The 18,198-nt window shown below is 33.7% G+C and overlaps 1 protein-coding gene across 1 annotated transcript; it reads left to right on the top strand.

The window, feature by feature from the left end:
* The first annotated feature begins 11,371 nt into the window (after positions 1-11,371).
* Positions 11,372-13,805, top strand: LOC123911175 (B2 protein-like). The gene is made up of 5 exons (XM_045962542.1): positions 11,372-12,274; positions 12,976-13,076; positions 13,175-13,258; positions 13,505-13,615; positions 13,727-13,805. The coding sequence occupies exons 1-5, from the start codon at positions 11,617-11,619 to the stop codon at positions 13,796-13,798; spliced, it is 1,026 nt and encodes a 341-aa protein (XP_045818498.1). The 5' UTR covers positions 11,372-11,616; the 3' UTR covers positions 13,799-13,805.
* The last annotated feature ends 4,393 nt before the right edge of the window (positions 13,806-18,198 follow it).

Consider the following 18,198-nt stretch of genomic DNA (forward strand, 5'->3'; position numbering starts at 1 on the left):
AATTGAGGAAGTATGTTAGAGACCCGTCGCATGTGATTGAATCGGATGATGTTCAAGTGAGGGATGACTTAACGGTCGAGACTGTGCCTTTGAGGATCGAAGGTAGAGAAGTGAAGAGGTTGAGAAATAAGGATATCGCCTCGGTGAAGGTAGTATGGGGAGGACCCGCTGGTGAGAATGCGACTTGGGAATTGGAGAGCAAGATGATGAGTTCGTATCCAGAGTTATTTCCAGGTAATTTTCGAGGGCGAAAATTCTTTAAGGAGGGTAGAGTTGTAACGACCCAATTTTCATTTATATGTTTTTATGTGTTAAAATGTTTTAATTGACGTGGCATTTTAAATAAGTTAATAACTTTAGTTATTTATCGAGTACTTAGTTATTAGGCGAGTAGTAAGAGTTAACTCGAATTGGGCCAAGCCAATGGGCTTGAGGCCCAATGGGCCGAGTAAGCTAGAGTGGGGCGGCCATATGGCCAAGTCCAAGAGGGAACATTTCATTATGTTCTTGTTCTTGAGGTTGGAGAGAGAAGAGAGCTCAAGTGGAGCTAGGGCAAAGGAAGTGAGGAGAATCAAGATCAAATCTTCGTATTTTCTTCGAATCCAAGTATGAGAGTAGATTCCTTAGTCGTGGGTGATCCGAGGAAGGGGAGAATGTCGATTTCTCCTCACCCGAACTTCCTCCACCCCATTTTCGTTTTAGATAGGAATGGATTTTCTTGATGAAATTCGTTCCTAAGGTTCTTGTTGTGTTTAACATGCTTGTAACATGATTAATGAACGGAAATATTTGCTAAAAACGAGTTTTCTAATGGATTAAACTCAAGAACTTAGTGTTCTTGAGAGTTTTGATGAAATGGTGTAAATCCTTACTTTTTCGATGTTAACGATGTAGATCGGGAAAACTAACCGTCCTTTTATGCTTAAACATGTTTGTTACACTTGTATATGAACTCATTTGGGATTTATAACATGAAAAATGGGATTTTTGGGTGATTTGGTGTAGAAATCGCAAGTTTTGAACTGTCCTGACAGGAGGTGTTCGCTCAGCGAACGTGTGGCGAACAGCTCGCCACAGCTCGCTGCAGCTCGCCATGAGCAGGGGACTTCCTGGTGAGGTTCGCCATGTCTCGCTGAGCCTTCGCTCAGCGAATAGTTCGCCGAAGCTCGCCAAAGCTCGCTATGAGCAGGTGACTTGCTGGTGAGGTTCGCCATGTCTCGCTAAGCCTTCGCTTAGCGAAGGCCTCTGTTTCTGCAACTTTTTGTTGATGTTTTACAGTACTTGTAGGCAATTGTAACTTGGTTTAATGATACTCTTGCATGATTAGTGATGCTTGTTAATGCTTGTAATGCTTATTGCTAATCGTTTAAGATTGTTAATCATGTATGAAGTATGATGTATGAAGTATGATAAATGAAGAATATTAAGGTTTTGTTAAATCTTAATAATGAAGTATGTTGGATAGTGTTCCACATAATAAATGAAGAGCTTATGCTAATTATTTGTGAGTGAATTCATGAACACATATACATGCATTCATGAATTAAATAGGATATTGGATATTCCAATAAAGAAGTATATCGGATTATATTTATCCGATAAAGAAGGATATTAGAGGTGAGATACTCTAATAAAGAAGATGGTACCACATGCATTAGTAATGTCTAGGATTGACATTCATGAAGTTGAAGCATTAGAGTTGCATTAGGCTATATGTGTGCATTACTTGATGAGTGATATGTGACATATAATTTGGCTAAGTGGAATGAATTGTAGGTTGATTATTTGGTACTTGGTTATACATGTTTAGAACTTGTAATTGAGTAGTTAATGGTGATGCATGTTTATAAATTATGAATATGCTTGTTGTATGTTGAAGTAGTGTTTAAGTATCGATTTACTTGCACTTGTATTTTGATTATGTGATCTAACTCTCATGCTTTGTGTTATGTGCTGGACCGTTGGGGGTTCAGGTTCTCAGGTTGAGGATCCCGATCAGAGTTAGAGGATTGTTCGTGCTCGTGCTTAGTGTAGCGCTTTTTGGTGAGGAGTTTAGCCTAGACTACTCCTTTAGATATATTTGTATATCTCTTTTGATGGGTTGTATAGAGTTGCTCTGATTAGGTTTTACCGAGTCGGGTTATTCGTTTGAATTGTATTAAGCCCGTGATGGCATATTTAACTTTGCTATTCCTATCTTTTGAATTGTAAACATAATATCCTTTGTTGATATGGCCTAGAGCCTAGGGATATTGTGTGAACAATTATGATCATTGTATGATGTACATTATGATAATTATTCGCTTTTAATTCCGCTGTGCTAGCATGATTTTTAATTATGCCGTGGTTTGTATTATTAACATGTGACGCCTAGATTTTTCTTAAGTGTTTTATTTATTTATATTTAATAAATACGCGTTAAGGGGTTGGGTGTTACACGTGTGCCTCTAACTAGTTCTAACTCTGCCTCATGTAGAAATTATCGTTCGTTCTAACCCTATACTAAGACCTCATATACTTTTTTTGAAAAAGCTAAAATGAGATATATTACCATGCCTCCCCAGCACAAGACGTACCAAGATAGGCTACAAAAGTTTACAAAGTGTCATAGAAACAAAAACATAAACAAATCATACAAAGCTCAAACAAATCATAGGACTAGACCACTAGCTATGGTAGTTATAAGCTAACGAAACACTCATCGACTTCAACCACCTAAAAGAGAAAATCTTGATCTTGTCCAACAAAATATAGGGCGTGTCCTCTGATCCTGTGAACAATCGATGGTTTCGCTCCGTCCATACAACCCAAATGCAAGCAAGCCAAATGAGCTGTAAAAATGATCGACGCGCACGAGAGCCACCTGCTGAAAATGCAAACTGAACAAAATGGTCACGCGGAGTAGTGAACTCCACCAAAGAAATACCAATCCACGAGCGCACTAAATCCCAAAGTGAACCAATGGTACTACATGAGATGAATAAGTGATGGGCTGACTCGACCTCTCCACATCCAAAAACGCAAGAGTGAGCTGTAGAAGATAAAACACCTTGAGTAACCAAATTTACTTTCGAAGGCAACCTGTCACGCAATAAACGCCATGTGAATATGGAAACCTTCAAAGGAACCTGGGGGTGCCAATTGAGGTTATCTGCTTCCTCCATAGTAACCGAAACATGAGAAGTGAGAAGCTGATAAGCTCCTCTAACATAGTAACCTATGTCAAGTTCAGGGCGCCACTGCCACATGTCAATAAAATGAGCCTGCAAGATAATGTTAAGAAGTAAAGACTGACACTCCCCCAACATCTCCTTCTCTCATGCCCTCAGCTATCGCCGCCACACCCACGCCTCGCCCCCCTCACCCGACCCTGAAGCAAACATCTCTGCCACCATACACGATTTGGTCTCTGCCAACTCAAACAGGCACCCAAACCGCTGACATAAAGGGATCTCATCCACCCAGTGATCGGTCTAGAAAAAAGTATCTGACCCATCCTCCACCCTCTTCACAACCTGCTCCCAAAACCAACTGCCCCCTGTCTCACCCCCTCCATCCCTAATACGTGCTAACTCCCTCCACCACGACAACACTCTCCTGCCTCCATCTCGAAGTCTACCTCCCTCAATCCCATAACGAGCTGCCAACACTCTAAACCACAACCCCTCCCTGTCCACTAGAATCCTCCAACACCATTTACCTAAAAGAGCCTGGTTAAACTCCCTCAAACGTCTGACCCCCAAACCTCCACTCTCCTTACTTAAGCAAATAGAGTTCCAACTAACCCAAGAAATTTTCCTAGAATCCTCACAACCCCCCCCCCCCAAAAAAAGACCTCAGATACTGAATTTAATGGTCATTAGAAATTCCCAAAAAAAAGAAATTTTCCAACTAAGACCTCAGATACTGAATTTAATGGTCTCATCTTGGCCATATCACACCGTCATTCGTTCGGGATTACTAACTTCGTTTCTTATGCGATATCCACTAGGTCATTAGATTTTATTCTAATGTGATTAGTATTAAAATAAATATAAATCCAGACGATAAAAGAGTTTGAAAGTAGAAACAATTGAATTTATACCCAAATTACACAAAACCAAGCATTCGTAAGGGGGTTCCTCGACTCCACCTAACCTAGGAAAAATAAATTACAAAGATAGAAAGAAAATAATGTTATTGGCCTTGGAGTTCCTTGGCCTCATTGCCTCCTCCTTAGAGTTCTCCTAACTCTTGGTGAATATTCAGAGTACTGAATACTTTGGAATTTCTTGGGATGAATAATAGTGGAGGAGGAAAGCTCTATTTATAGTTTTTCAACTGGGTTCTAGGCTTTTCTGCGCGCCCATCGCACCCATCGTGGCCACGATGGCGTGTGTTTTCGCCTCATCGTGGCCACGATGGATCATATCATGGTACGATGGAAGATCTTCTCAGGATTTTCTACGTTCTTTTCAAGTCATCATCGTGCCATGATGACAAGTTATCGTGGTACGATGGAAAAGATTTGTTGCAGATTTTCTTCAATTTAACCGCCTTCTCATCGCCCCACGCTGGGATTCATCGTGGGTACGATGGTTGCGCAGTTTTATTACGGTTTTGCGCTTTTTTGTTGTTTTTCCACTTTTCTTGCTTCTGGGCCAAGTAACTTCACTTTTCCAGGTATTTGCTTTTGGGCTTCAACTGCTATTAAAACTACCTAAATTACTACTAAAAACATCATATAATTGACCGTCTTCAAGTACTTACAGCAACGTTTCAGGAATAAAAATATGGACAAACGTAAGAAAATAATATGGTATATAACATACTTATTTTGTTTTCAATTGTAATATATTTTAAAGGATAAAAATTTAGTTAAGATAAAATTATATGGGTAAAATTGGAAGATAAAATGATAAGCTATAAGCTATAGACTCATAAGCTACTTGAAATAGCTTCTGGAAAATAAGTTATAAGTCAGTAAAATAAGTTATAAGCTCTTTCTAAAAATGCTGTTACCAAACAGATTTTTTAGCTTATAAGCCATAAGACATAAGCTATATAAGCTAGCTTTTTTGGCTTGACTAGTTTTTCACATGTGTTGGTGGAGGGTGTGAATAACAATGATTTGGAACGTTGTGCTAATGAGGACAATTTTCTCAGTGATGGGCCTGAGTAGTCGAGCCCAATTCGGTGTGTTTCAAGAAGGAGGATTAATTTACAGGCTACAAAGATTCTCGCCCCACCCCGAATTTTCAAAAATATAAATACATTTCGAGTTTTAGAACTCAATACATATTTAAATTTTTTCGAGCAAAGAGTGCTCCAAGTTAATCAAACTTAATTATGGAATTCTTATGGTATGAGCTACCAAAGAGGAATTGCACTTTGTTGATATAGATAGTCAATTTTTATAAGCTTCCTTTAACCATGCAGTATAATACCTGCATGGTGTTAGGATCACTCTCTTTCAGATATAGACTTATGTGTCCTCAATTCAATCTTTTTACTGAATTGGATAAATTCAAATATGACTTATAAAAAATATGGATTATATTCCAACTTAATATAATTAAATTTGATTAGATTATGTCCGCAAGTCCTAATTTAAACCCCAACACTCTCATTTGTGTGTAAGAATTTTTTATGGTTTTGTCGTTTGGTTTATAGGCTAATGTTATGGTGGACCACTTTTACAAGTGGTCTACCGTGGACAAGTGATCTACCGAATACGAATTTTATAAAATTTACCGTTAGATTTAAGTTTATATCATTTAGATCATTCATAAAAAAAAATTGAAAAATTGAAAATCATTTGATATGTTATTGAGACCATCAAGATTTACGGTATTTAATAAACCATTAATCTTGATGGGTCTCAATAACATATCAAATGATTTTCAATATTTCTAAATTTTTCAATGAATGATCTATATGTTATAAACTTTCAATTTAACAGTGAATTTTGTAAAATTCGTATTCGTTATAATATTATTCATAACTGGTCCACCATGGACCACTTGATGAAATGGTTCATATTAGAATTTAACTTGGTTTATATACCAAAAAAATTGACTAAATCAAGTAAAAAAATATGATCAAAACCATCCCAACCCAACCCGCAAACAATTTTTTTTTTTTTTTTGTGCAAACCCGCAAACACTTCTAATAAGTTGATTATGAACAATCAAATATTAAAGACTTAATCATAGTTTTGGTCTCCTATTTTAACATTTTCACTAAATTGACCCTCTTATTTTAAAATCATACAATTTTGGTCCCTCTACCGGATTTTTATTCTAAAAAATTGCAATTTTAATTTATTTTAAATGATATGACAAACAATTTAATGATCCAGGTGTATTAATAATTTACATTTCATTAATTAAATTTCAAAAATAAATAATCTCTAAAATTGAAATCAAAGTTTTTATTGAGTTTTCTTGTAATTTCATGAATTTTGATTATTTATATATCATCAGATTATATGTCGCATCATTTAAAATACGCAAAATTAAAACAGAGGTCCTTTATCTTATTTATTTGTAACACTTTGGTCCTTTATCTTTTATTTGTAACATATAAGTCCTTTATCTTGTATATTTGTAACACCTCGGTCCTTTTTTCTATTTTTTATTAAAAAAATAATGATGTAGCTTGACACATCAGATAATTTTGTTTTTTAAAATATATTTTAATTAAAAAAATAAAGAAAATCAAAATAAGATGAAAATCATCATCTTTATCATGGTCATCATTCCTTCAAAATCTTTTCCCAATTTTTCCAATACCAAAAACCATAAATCACCAAAACCCAAATTGACTTTTATGACATATACATCGATTTTCAACCATGGTGCAGAAGCTAATACGGAAGGAGTGTAACGACCCAAATTTATTATTCACTATGTAAGTGTTTAATTATTTGGTGACGTGGTTTTTAAGTAAGATAGTAACTTTAAGTTATTTATCGAGAGTTTTAGTTAACGAGCGAGTTAGTGAGTTTTAACACGAGTTGGGCCAAGCATTTGGGCTTGAGGCCCAATGGGCCTTGGACTTAAGGATGGGGCGCTATATGAAGCCCTTAGAGAGAGAGAGAGAGAGAGAGAGAGAGAGAGAGAAAGTGTCACATTTGTGACTTTGAAGAGAAAGTAGAGAGAAGGAAGAGAAGAGGAGAGCTAGGGCAAGAGCTTCAAGGAGAGATTCGATGATCAATCGTTGAGCTTTCGTCGGATTAAGATAAGAGAGTAGATTTCATATTCGTGGGTGATACGAGAAAGGGGAGAATGTCGATTTCTCTGTACCCGAACTTTCTCCACCCTATTTTCGTTTGGGTTTTTGGGTGATTTCTTAAAGAAAATGATAGAGAATGTTCATAACACGTTTAATATACTTTTAAAATGTAGCATGAACGAATTTGTGGGTTAAATTAGGTATTTGTTATGTTTTGATTTGAGTTGTTGTGTTCTTGAGCTTTTGAGCTAAAAATGGCAAATCTCTACTTTTTCGTAGGAAAAATGGTAGATCGGTGAAATGAACCGTCCTTTGTGTTTACATATGTTTGTTTCACTTGAATATAAACTTATTTGGGGTTTATAACATGAAAAATGGGATTTTTGGGTGATTTGGAGTGAAAATCGCAGGTTTTGAGCAATGCTGTCAGGAGGCCCTCACTTAGCGAGTAGGTAGCGATTGTTGCTGTCTGAGGCTCTCGTTAGGCCCTCGCTCAGCGAACAGGTAGCGACCAGTTCGCTGTCGCTCGCCAGGAGCTGTCCTTGCACTGCCTTTGCTCGCCATCCCTCGCTATGTCGTCGCTAAGCGACCAGTACTGTGCAGAACATATTTTGTTGATGTTTTTAAGTGCAATTAGGCACTTGTAACATGTATTTAAGGTATCCTAACATGCAATTAAGTGTTTGTAACCATGATTGATTGCTTGTTGATGAATAATGATGTGTTGATGAATTGTTGATTATATTTGTGGAATATAATTTGTTGTTGATTGTGTTGATGATGTTTGTTAAAATGTTAAAGAAGTATATTAAGGTGTTAATCAACTTAATAAAGAAGGATATTAGAATTATGTCATTCTAATAAAGAATGATGTTAAGGTATAGTGTTATCTTAATAAAGACGAAATGTTGGATAGTGTTCCACATTATAAATGAAGAGCTTAATGTTATTGTTTGTGAGTGAATTCATGAAATACATACATGCATTCATGAATTATATGTGATATTGGATATTCCAATAAAGAAGGATATCGGATTATATTTATTCGATAAAGAAAGATATTAGAGGTGAGATACTCTAATAAAGAAGATAGTACCACATGCATTAGATATATCTAGGGGACATAGCATGAAGATTGTGGCATTAGATTGCATTAGGATATGTGTACATTATTTGATATTTGATTTGTGACACATATGTTTGGAATTTGTGATAATTGTCTATGTGTGTTAGACTTGTTATATGTGTTGAATGTCCGATGATTATAAATGTAATTGGCTTCAATATCTTGTGGATTATAACTTCTTGTAGCTTATAATTAAATTTGATTAATGATGTATGCTTATAAATGAAGTGTGAGTACAATTAGGTTGTAACTCCTAATTAGATATGATTAATGAAGTATATGCATGAGTTAGAATATGCATGATTTGTGATGAAGTGTTTAAGTATCGTTTACTTACACTTGTATATATTTGAGTATGTTATCTAACTCTCTTTTATGTGTTATGTGCTGGACCGTTGGGGGTCCAGATTCACAGGTTTCGGGTTTATCGATGTCGAGTTATCGATGAAGCTCTGCTCGGATTGTGAGACGGGAAAAGGGTTGTATTTAGTTTATAGGGTCTTTAATGACTATTTGTATTTACTTTGGAAAATGTATCTTTATAAAGAGAATTTATTTTGTATAAAGGGAGTTTTACTAATTAATTAAATTAGTATTATTTTGATGAAGAATGTAATGCTCGAACCATGACTTTTATAATAACTAACTTTGATTTTCCACCGCGTATTTTGAAAAAGATTTATCATAGTAGAATTTTATTAAATAACATGTTTGAGTGTTACAAGGAGCTCCTTGTTACTCTTGCATCGGCGCCAATCATTACCTCCATCATTTTGTCTCCAGCGGTTATCACGTCCGTAGTTAGTTGTTCTTCATCGCCGATTTCTTTGTTCATCTTTGTACCTCCATCGCTCACTTCCATATTCGTGTTCCGCGTTTCTGTCAATCTCTGACGCCGCTGCCTTGTTCGGTTTAGCCTGCTACAAACTAGTTGTGGGTTGTTTCAATGTTATGGGTCGATTCAGCTTATAAGCTGTGGTTTAGAGGCTTCCTTGGTTCATAAACCTTGCTCAGCGTAGATCAAATTTTTGGATTGTTGAGCTATGTTTTGGTTTTTGCAGGTTGGAAGGGTTCTTGAAGCAAAGTTTTAGATCTTTGTGTTGAACTTGAAAGTGAAATTGAATAGTTTGAGAGAGATTTGTTCATGGAATCAAGGAGATGAATAGTTGGTCCTTGAATCTGCAATTTTTTTTCTGGAAAATTTCTAAAGAACTTGATAAAGTTTTTTTTTTGGGATTAACTTGATGATGATTTTTTAATCTGCAAATTTTAAAGAATTTTTTCTGATTTTCTTTATTTTTTTAATTAAAATATATTTTAAAAAAAAATTATCTGATGTGTCAAGCCACATCGTTATTTTTTTAATAAAAAATAGAAAAAAAGACCGAAGTGTTACAAATATACAAGATAAATGACCTATAACTATATGTTACAAATAAAAAATAAAGGACCAAAATATTACAAATAAATAAGATAAAGGACCTCTGATATAATTTTGCATTTAAAATATGTCAAATCATCATTTTAAAATGTAAAAATTTAATAGAGATCAAATAGAAGGACCGATTTCGTAAAAATGTGAAATAGAGGACTAAAAAGCTAATATTAAATTGAAATAGTATAAGTGGTAATTAAGTGCAACTTAACTGAAACTCTTCTACACGTTCTAGAATGTAAGACTAATACAAATTCAAACCCATAAATTACCAACTGCCCATGTGGCCCACCAATTTACTTTCGCATGTCGGTCTCATCTTTTCTTTTCAAGACGCGCAACGCGCTTTGCTTAGTCATTCGTCCCTACCTAACTACAAGAAAATTAATGATAATAATGACACAATATCTTTGAAATATATATGTCTTTTTATGAAATATTGAAATGTTCATTTATTTCAATCCGTTTCTGGGAAAAAAAATGAATTCGTTTCTTAGACATTAAGTTTGGTCCAATAATAAGAAATTTAAATACTATGGATAAAATTTTAAGTTCAATTTTCATTGTTTTAGGTATAAATTTAAATTGCATTAAAAAATTTATAAATTAAATTTTTTTGAATTAGGCTCTTGTAAAGAAAATATTCACTTTAGCGTATAAAATAAATGATATTTATTATTAACTAATAAATCGTAACGAATTAGGAATTGTATCATGTAAAAGTAGCTAAGTTAATAGCTGTCATTTAAGGGGATAGAGTTTGAACTCAAAATCATCTACTTTTTCATACTTTATATTTATAATATATGAGTTTAGTCATTAAACTACCGTACAAAAAATACCAAGCCAGAGATCCTTATCGTTATCATCATAACTCTTAATTTTGTTTACTCCTCAGTGGCCACTAATCTAGCCACTTTAATCCCTAATGACCAATTAGGCCAGTGGAACTTCATCCATTTTCAAACACAAAGTTTTGCATAGGAAATTTTGGTGATACTCATGTATAAACAAAATTTGACTTTATAAATTTATTGAAAAATAATTTATCTCATCTAGATTAAATATATTATATTTTTAATAAATATAAAAAAATCAAATTTTATTTATTTATACATGAAAGCATTGAGAGTACTTGTTAATATACCTTAAAAAAATATCGACTCTCACAATTATGATCAGGAGCAACTGAAACAGCTTGATGACAAAACTAACGCCAAACTAAATTAAGCGGTTCGGTGAACAATTTTTTTTTTTGTCAAGTAGCCTAGTGGTTAGAAAATATTCCAACCCGAACTCTTGCACATATAATGCGATGTCTCTACCAACTGAGCTAAACACGAAAAATAAATTTTTATATAAATTTTTTTGGTTTACAATAAACTGGGGATCGAACACAAGACCTATAACATCTACCAAAATCCCTCACCAATAGACCAACACTGGCTTAATTTTTATATTTTTTTTTTTAAGCAAGTAAATTTTTATATTAAACCATTTAAAATAGAATAAGATAAAACATAGTACTTTTCTACCAAAAAAAAAAAAAAAACATAGTACTTTGTTTATAATAATATTACCTATTTCCGTCCATCAAATCACATATGAATGACAAATTCCATTTCAACCTTTGACAATTACACACGCAATACCCTTCACCTGCCACGAACCTTCATTCTCTTTATCAAATCTTTATTTAACACTTGTCCCTTAATTTCTCCATTTTTCTCATTCTATATTCTCTCTTTTATACACCATTCTTAATCTAATAATCTCTTATATACTATCAATTATTACAGCTTATACTAATTTTCAGAATCAAGAGTTAGAGTAACCAACCATGGACATGAACAACAACAACAACAATAATGAACAATCCTTTTGGCAATTCAGTGATCAACTAAGGCATCATCAAGCATCAAATTTAGCAAATTTATCTCTAAATGATTCAATTTGGAGCAACAACAAAAGACATGATCAAAGGATAAACTTTGATGTCAAAAACAACACTACAATTTCTGATAACAACAACAACAACTCCTTCACTTCAAAACCAAGTGATTTCAATGATGGATGGAAAATGATGAACAATTCTAATGGAACCCTTTTTTCCATGCCACATAATAACAACAACATCAACCCTCTTGGTGGATTTAACAAGGGAATTTATTCTTCCCCTTATGTTAACAATAACAACCTTAACAACATCAACAACAACCTTAACAATATCAATTTGAATGGTTACAAGTCAGGTTTTAAGGTTAGTGATGAATTTCACCTACCAAACAAAGGTGTCAAGAAGAATCTCAACAACAATAATAACAACAGCAGCAACAAGAAGCATGGAGATAATAATGATGTTACTAAAACTTCTACTGACAAGAAATTCAAAACTCTTCCACCATCTGAGTCTTTACCTAGGAATGAAACCATTGGTGGGTATATCTTTGTTTGTAACAATGATACCATGGCTGAGAATCTCAAAAGACAGATCTTTGGTGAGTTCCATCTATCCCTTTTTTCATTATTGCTAGAATCATTTTTCATTTTCTATATATCTGCTTCCTAGCTATAGAGAATTAGTTGTTTTCAATTTCATATTTGTGGTGCTTAGCATGATTATCAATTCCAGATTACAACTTTGATTCGAAAGACTTTGTTTTCTGAACCATGGATCGAATCTTATATGAATTATAAGATATATTACCAATCAAAATATGACAATTTTGTAGTAAAATTCAAGTCATCATCAATCAAATGATAAAAACACTAACTAGATATACAAAGTTCACAAAAAAAAAAAATTGGTTGGCTACACTATGTTTAGGTACTTATTCATTCTAATCAATCGGCATTGATCATAGTGAATCAGTATTCGAGATGTCCGACAACGGATGTGAGATTGTCTGAACATGAGTTTATAAAGTAGAGGCGATCGTCACCTTATAAGCCAGTTTTGTAGGGCTGAATTAGACCTCTACTTCATAAACGCACTTCATAAACACATGTTCAGGCCATCTCACATCCGATGGGGACATCTTAACATGTCCAATATAGACATACACTAAAGACTGGTATCAATTGAGTTCAGTTTTGTATTGAATCAAAATATGACTCACATGTATCATAAGTTACTTCCATGAAATTTAACTATGTAATTTGGTTTCTAAATTATTGGTTTTGTTGGTAATTATTGTAGGTCTACCTCCAAGATACAGAGATTCAGTTAGAACCATAACTCCAGGGTTACCCCTTTTTCTATACAACTATTCCACTCACCAACTCCATGGAATTTTTGAGGTATGTATCTAGTTGTGGATTAGGCTATGTTTAAATTAGAATTTACAAGATCATATTTAAGAGTAATAATATTAATATATTTTTTTTGTGTTCTTCAGGCTGCAAGTTTTGGAGGAAGCAATATTGATCCAACAGCTTGGGAGGATAAGAAGTGCCCTGGCGAATCTCGTTTCCCTGCTCAGGTATAGTCTCTTATCCAATTATTATCGTTCTGTTTGGATTGACTTATTTGAGCTTATCTGCTGATATAAGCATGTATGAGATTGTTTGCTAGAACCCTTGGAAACAACTTATGACATGTTCGTAAGTTGTTTTCAGCTTACTTTCATCAGCTCTCCAGGATAGCTTAATAAACAAATTATAGCTTATACATAACTGCTTAATTAAACCGTTTGTTGCTTATGAATTTGGACACATGATGATTGCAGGTACAAGTGATAACTAGAAAAATTTGTGAGCCACTGGAGGAGGATTCTTTTAGACCAATTCTTCACCATTACGACGGCCCTAAGTTTCGTCTTGAACTAAGTGTGTCCGAGGTATAACTTCATCATCAACTTGCACAATATTGATATTTCTTTGTACGAGGATATAGTTTTGTATATTTTTTTTAACTCTGAATTAATAAACTGTCTTGATTTTTCTTTCAGGCACTGTCACTTCTGGATATTTTTGCAGATCAGAATAGTTTCAATGACATTTTCAAAGCTATACCGGCATAAAATAGTCGAAAATACAGAGAATACAAGAACATAAGTTATAAAGAAAATAGAAAATGAAGATTGTGAATCACTTATAAGAAGGGTCCTAAGATATATGACAATGAATATGGTGGAGGAAGATTGAATATTCAACCAATATATGTATAAGTATATGAGTTCATTATGTACTATTTTGTGTAGAGGTTGTTATGCCTAATTTCCCCCCTTTTATTGTGTGTGTATATGAATATCACATAAATCAATACAATAAGAATGAACTAATTTATGTTATGGTTATAAACTACAAATTGAATTGAGGCTTATAATAGAAGAAAAAGGCCTTCATGTTGCAGCTTTATATAGTGTTTGCTGACTTGCTGTTATGTCATACAATTAACCCTGGTAGTTGCTTGCATAGCATCCAAGAGAGCTAAAGCTTCACCCTCAATTTTTATTTTTTAGTGTAAAATTTACATTAAAAAAACCTTCGGCAAATATGTACCTAGGCAGGCCTTGCAACTATATCATATTTTTGTATCCGTCTCTGTACTTTTTTTTATTCGGTTTGAATCCTTGCACTTTTGAAAAATTGTTTTTGGTCCCTACCGTTAGTGTGGTCTTAAATAAAAAATTAATAATTAAAACTAATGTAGCGTCATGTTTTGTTTGTTGCTGGCAAGCGTGACACTGTCACCAGAAAGACCATTGTCGTCTCTTCCGACCGGTTCATTTACACAATTGAAGAATTATCCAAAACCACTGATTAAAATTAGGATGTTCAAAATTGCACAATTTAGAAACTAGAAGACCAAAAATATAATTAAACAATTTTTTTATTTTTTTTTGCTTTTGGGGTACGACTTATGCCCTCCTATCTAAATAAAAATTAATGTTGGGTCAATAAAATTTGATCATTTCTATGGACGGAGTTAGAATGAGGACCAATAGAAGCACTCGTCCACACAAACATTTTTTTTTATATTAATATGTCATTATATTTATTTATCTCTTTATTTTATTTTAACTTTATATGATATTATATTAATGAGCTTCTTTTACTCAATACGAGTTTTTATTAATAAAAGTCTTTTAACTATCAGAGGGTTATAAAAAAAAAAAAAAAGTCTTTTAACCCTTTTTAGAAAAAATAAGTCTTATAAACCGACTAAAATATAAAACAAGCATGATAGTTAATTTATTAGAAACCAAATTTATCTTACCTTCTTTTTGAAGTACCATTACCAAACTAAAAAGGCTTCACAACAAGAATGAAGATGATTTTTTCTTAGAGATTATATGATTATTTATACTAAAGATAAGATTATTGAAAAATTGACCTCAAATATAATTGAGTAATTGATAGTTTTAATTCTATAAAAAACAATGATGAGCATAACTTTAGAAGTAAAAAGATTGTTCTTTTTATATTTGTTAATTTTGACAATATTAACTTTTGATATATTTTTTAATTTCTCGTATATATTATGCATTTCACAAATTATTTTACTAAATTAAATTTTTAAAACTTGACCCTTCAATCATAATTGATAGCTTCGTGCCCAATTTAGACCAAATATCTCACTTTTTATTGGCCAAATTTTCTGTGATTTTTTTCTTTTGTCAAATAGTCTTTCTATGATATTTAAGACATGCTGAAATAAGTCTTCTGACTTTTTTTATTTTTATTACGATAATATAAGTACGAGGATTTTACCACTATTATAATGATAATTAATCACCGTCAAGGAAATTATGATAGACATAATGTGATTTTTCTCCTCCCAACTGAAATTTTTATACGCAAAAGAATAAGACATCAAACCGTTGACACTACATAAAGACTTAAAATCCTTACTACTTAAACCAAGGTCCTTTTTAGCTTGGACCTATTGAAGGCATCGTCTCTTTATGTGTTGGGCGGGTGGCACGGCGTGCGTGAATCGAAAATATTAAAGTGTTCCGAAATGCACACGAAATTGTCATGCCACCTCCACGTCGCTGCAATCCGAACATTTCACCAAACTATTCAATCGATAGGAGCGACGGGCGGTATGTACAAAGGACATGGACGAAAGTATTAGATTAGATCATTCCATCCAATCAGTTTGTTTAAGGTTAGATTAGATCATTCCATCCAATCTTATTATAGACATCCATACCAAATTTAACCCATCAACTCTTTCTCTCTCTCTCTCCTACTTGAACTGCAAACGAGCCGGAAGAAAAAAGAACTTGAAGCCTTCAAATCCAAAGGACCTATTGTGTGGATAATACTATTTTGTGTGGATTAATTAGATTTGGAGTTTAACTTTTCGCATCCCGGGCATACATGCGCATCCACTGATATTCCAAATTTATCCCTTTCGCTACTTAGAAAGAGTGTGTAAATAGCAAAAATTGGGGGAAAAAAAGTTTTCTTTCTAGATAGCAAACTACAAACTGAGTTCGCTTTCTAGAATGCGAACCTTAAAAAAATCAATTCTTTTGTCCTCTTCACCCTTCTCTTGTCTCCTATAAAATAATTTTGAACGAAACACAGTTTGCAAGTTAAATTGTGAACCATTCATTCACCTAATTTTCTATTTTCTGTCAAATTTATCAACTCATGTAGCCTTGACACATGTCTATTAAGTATAAATGTAAACTTGGTCATATCAAATAAAGTAATAATTCAGTATAGCTATATTTACGGTGTGTGTGTGTGTGTGATTGGTTGATAATGTCACAACCGCCCCAGTGACAAATTAAAATATGATATAAGATAGTGGCCACAATTGTATAAGATACACTAGTTAAAATGTAAATTGAGTTTTTGCACTCTAAATAGCGAAAGCGAACACTATTCGCACTCGACATAGCGAGTAGCAATATTTTATACTCAAACGCAATGTCTGCGCCCCCCATGAATGAAAACAAGAGTTCGTTTTCTAGATAGCAAACTGCAGACCGAGTTCGCTTTCTACATAGCAAACTGCAACCGAGTTCGCTTTCTAGAATGCAAACTCCATTTTTAATGATTTTTTTCATTCATGGGGTGGCGCAGACGTTGAGTTTGATTATAAAATATTGTCACTCGCTGCTTAGAGTGCGAAAAGTGCTCGCATCCTAGAAAGCGAGAGGGTTAGTTTTGTCATTTTAGGGGATGACTGAGGAATTTTAGTGGGTACGAAAAGTAAAACTCTGAAATTTATTCAAAGATAAATAATTGTGGTCCACTTTGTGACTGGAAAATAGCGCAACAACAGAGGATAAACAGCAGCAGCAGTAATGTAATAACAGAGAGTCATACGTGGACCAAACCTCCGGTGCGAGCACTTAAATGCAATATAGACACAACATGTTATGCGGAGTTGAATATATACTGTATAGGGATGTGTGTGCGTGATGCTCAAGGGAAATTCATTGGTGCATACACGAGAAGATTTGACGGAAAACCGGAGATAGCAGAGGCAGAAGCAATGAGTGTTTTGGAAGCACTTTAGTGGTTACAAAATGCTGACATGTCAAATGTTCAAATTGAAAGCGATTGTCTCCATGTGGTACAAGCTATAAACAAAAAGTTTAGAAACAACACTGAGTTTGATGTTATTATTGAGTTGTGTCGTAGTGTATTAAATATGATTCAAAATTGTAAAGGTCAGCTATGTTAGGAGACAAATCAATCGAGTAGCTCATGATCTTGTGCGGAAAAATCATTTTAATGTTGATCCCAAAATCTTTGATCATTGTCCACTTTGTATTAAAACTATTATTATGAATGAAATGCACTAACAATTGTGGTTCAGCTTGAAACAATTTTTTCATGGTCCATTTTATACAAAACCCTTGAATCAATTCATTATTGATATTTTCATGACTTGTTACTCCTAACATAAACTATATAATTTCCTTCAAAAAAAAAAAAAACATAAACTATATAATAGTAGATCTCAATAATTCATCAGTACGGATGATGGGTTATAGAGAGATATTATTTTTTTGAAAAGAAGAATAGGAGATATTATTTTTGTAACATTTTTCTGCAAATTATTAGACGTACAATTATTCAACAAAAAAACAAAAAGACGTACAATTTAACATGTTTAGTATACCAATAATTAAAATCCTCATACTAGATCATTATTCGATGGTAGAAAACGTTGTTACAAATCCGCCCGTCCGTCACATTGTATCCGATAACTCATATTATAATGCAAAACTTTTTGTTGCTTGTTTTGCATGTGACTATTAATGGAACACGACAAAACATGGCCAAATACGTGACCACAAGGGTAAGATAAACATAAGAGAAGTGATATATCAACATCAATTTGTGGACAAAAATACGACATCTTCTCTCTTTTCTCACAGCAAAAAGTGTATAATGTTGTATATTTGTTTGAACACACAGCCCCACCAATATTTATTTACTCTCTGTCTCT

This window comes from Trifolium pratense, linkage group LG2 (assembly GCF_020283565.1).
Source record: "Trifolium pratense cultivar HEN17-A07 linkage group LG2, ARS_RC_1.1, whole genome shotgun sequence".
Taxonomy (NCBI): Eukaryota; Viridiplantae; Streptophyta; class Magnoliopsida; order Fabales; family Fabaceae; genus Trifolium; species Trifolium pratense.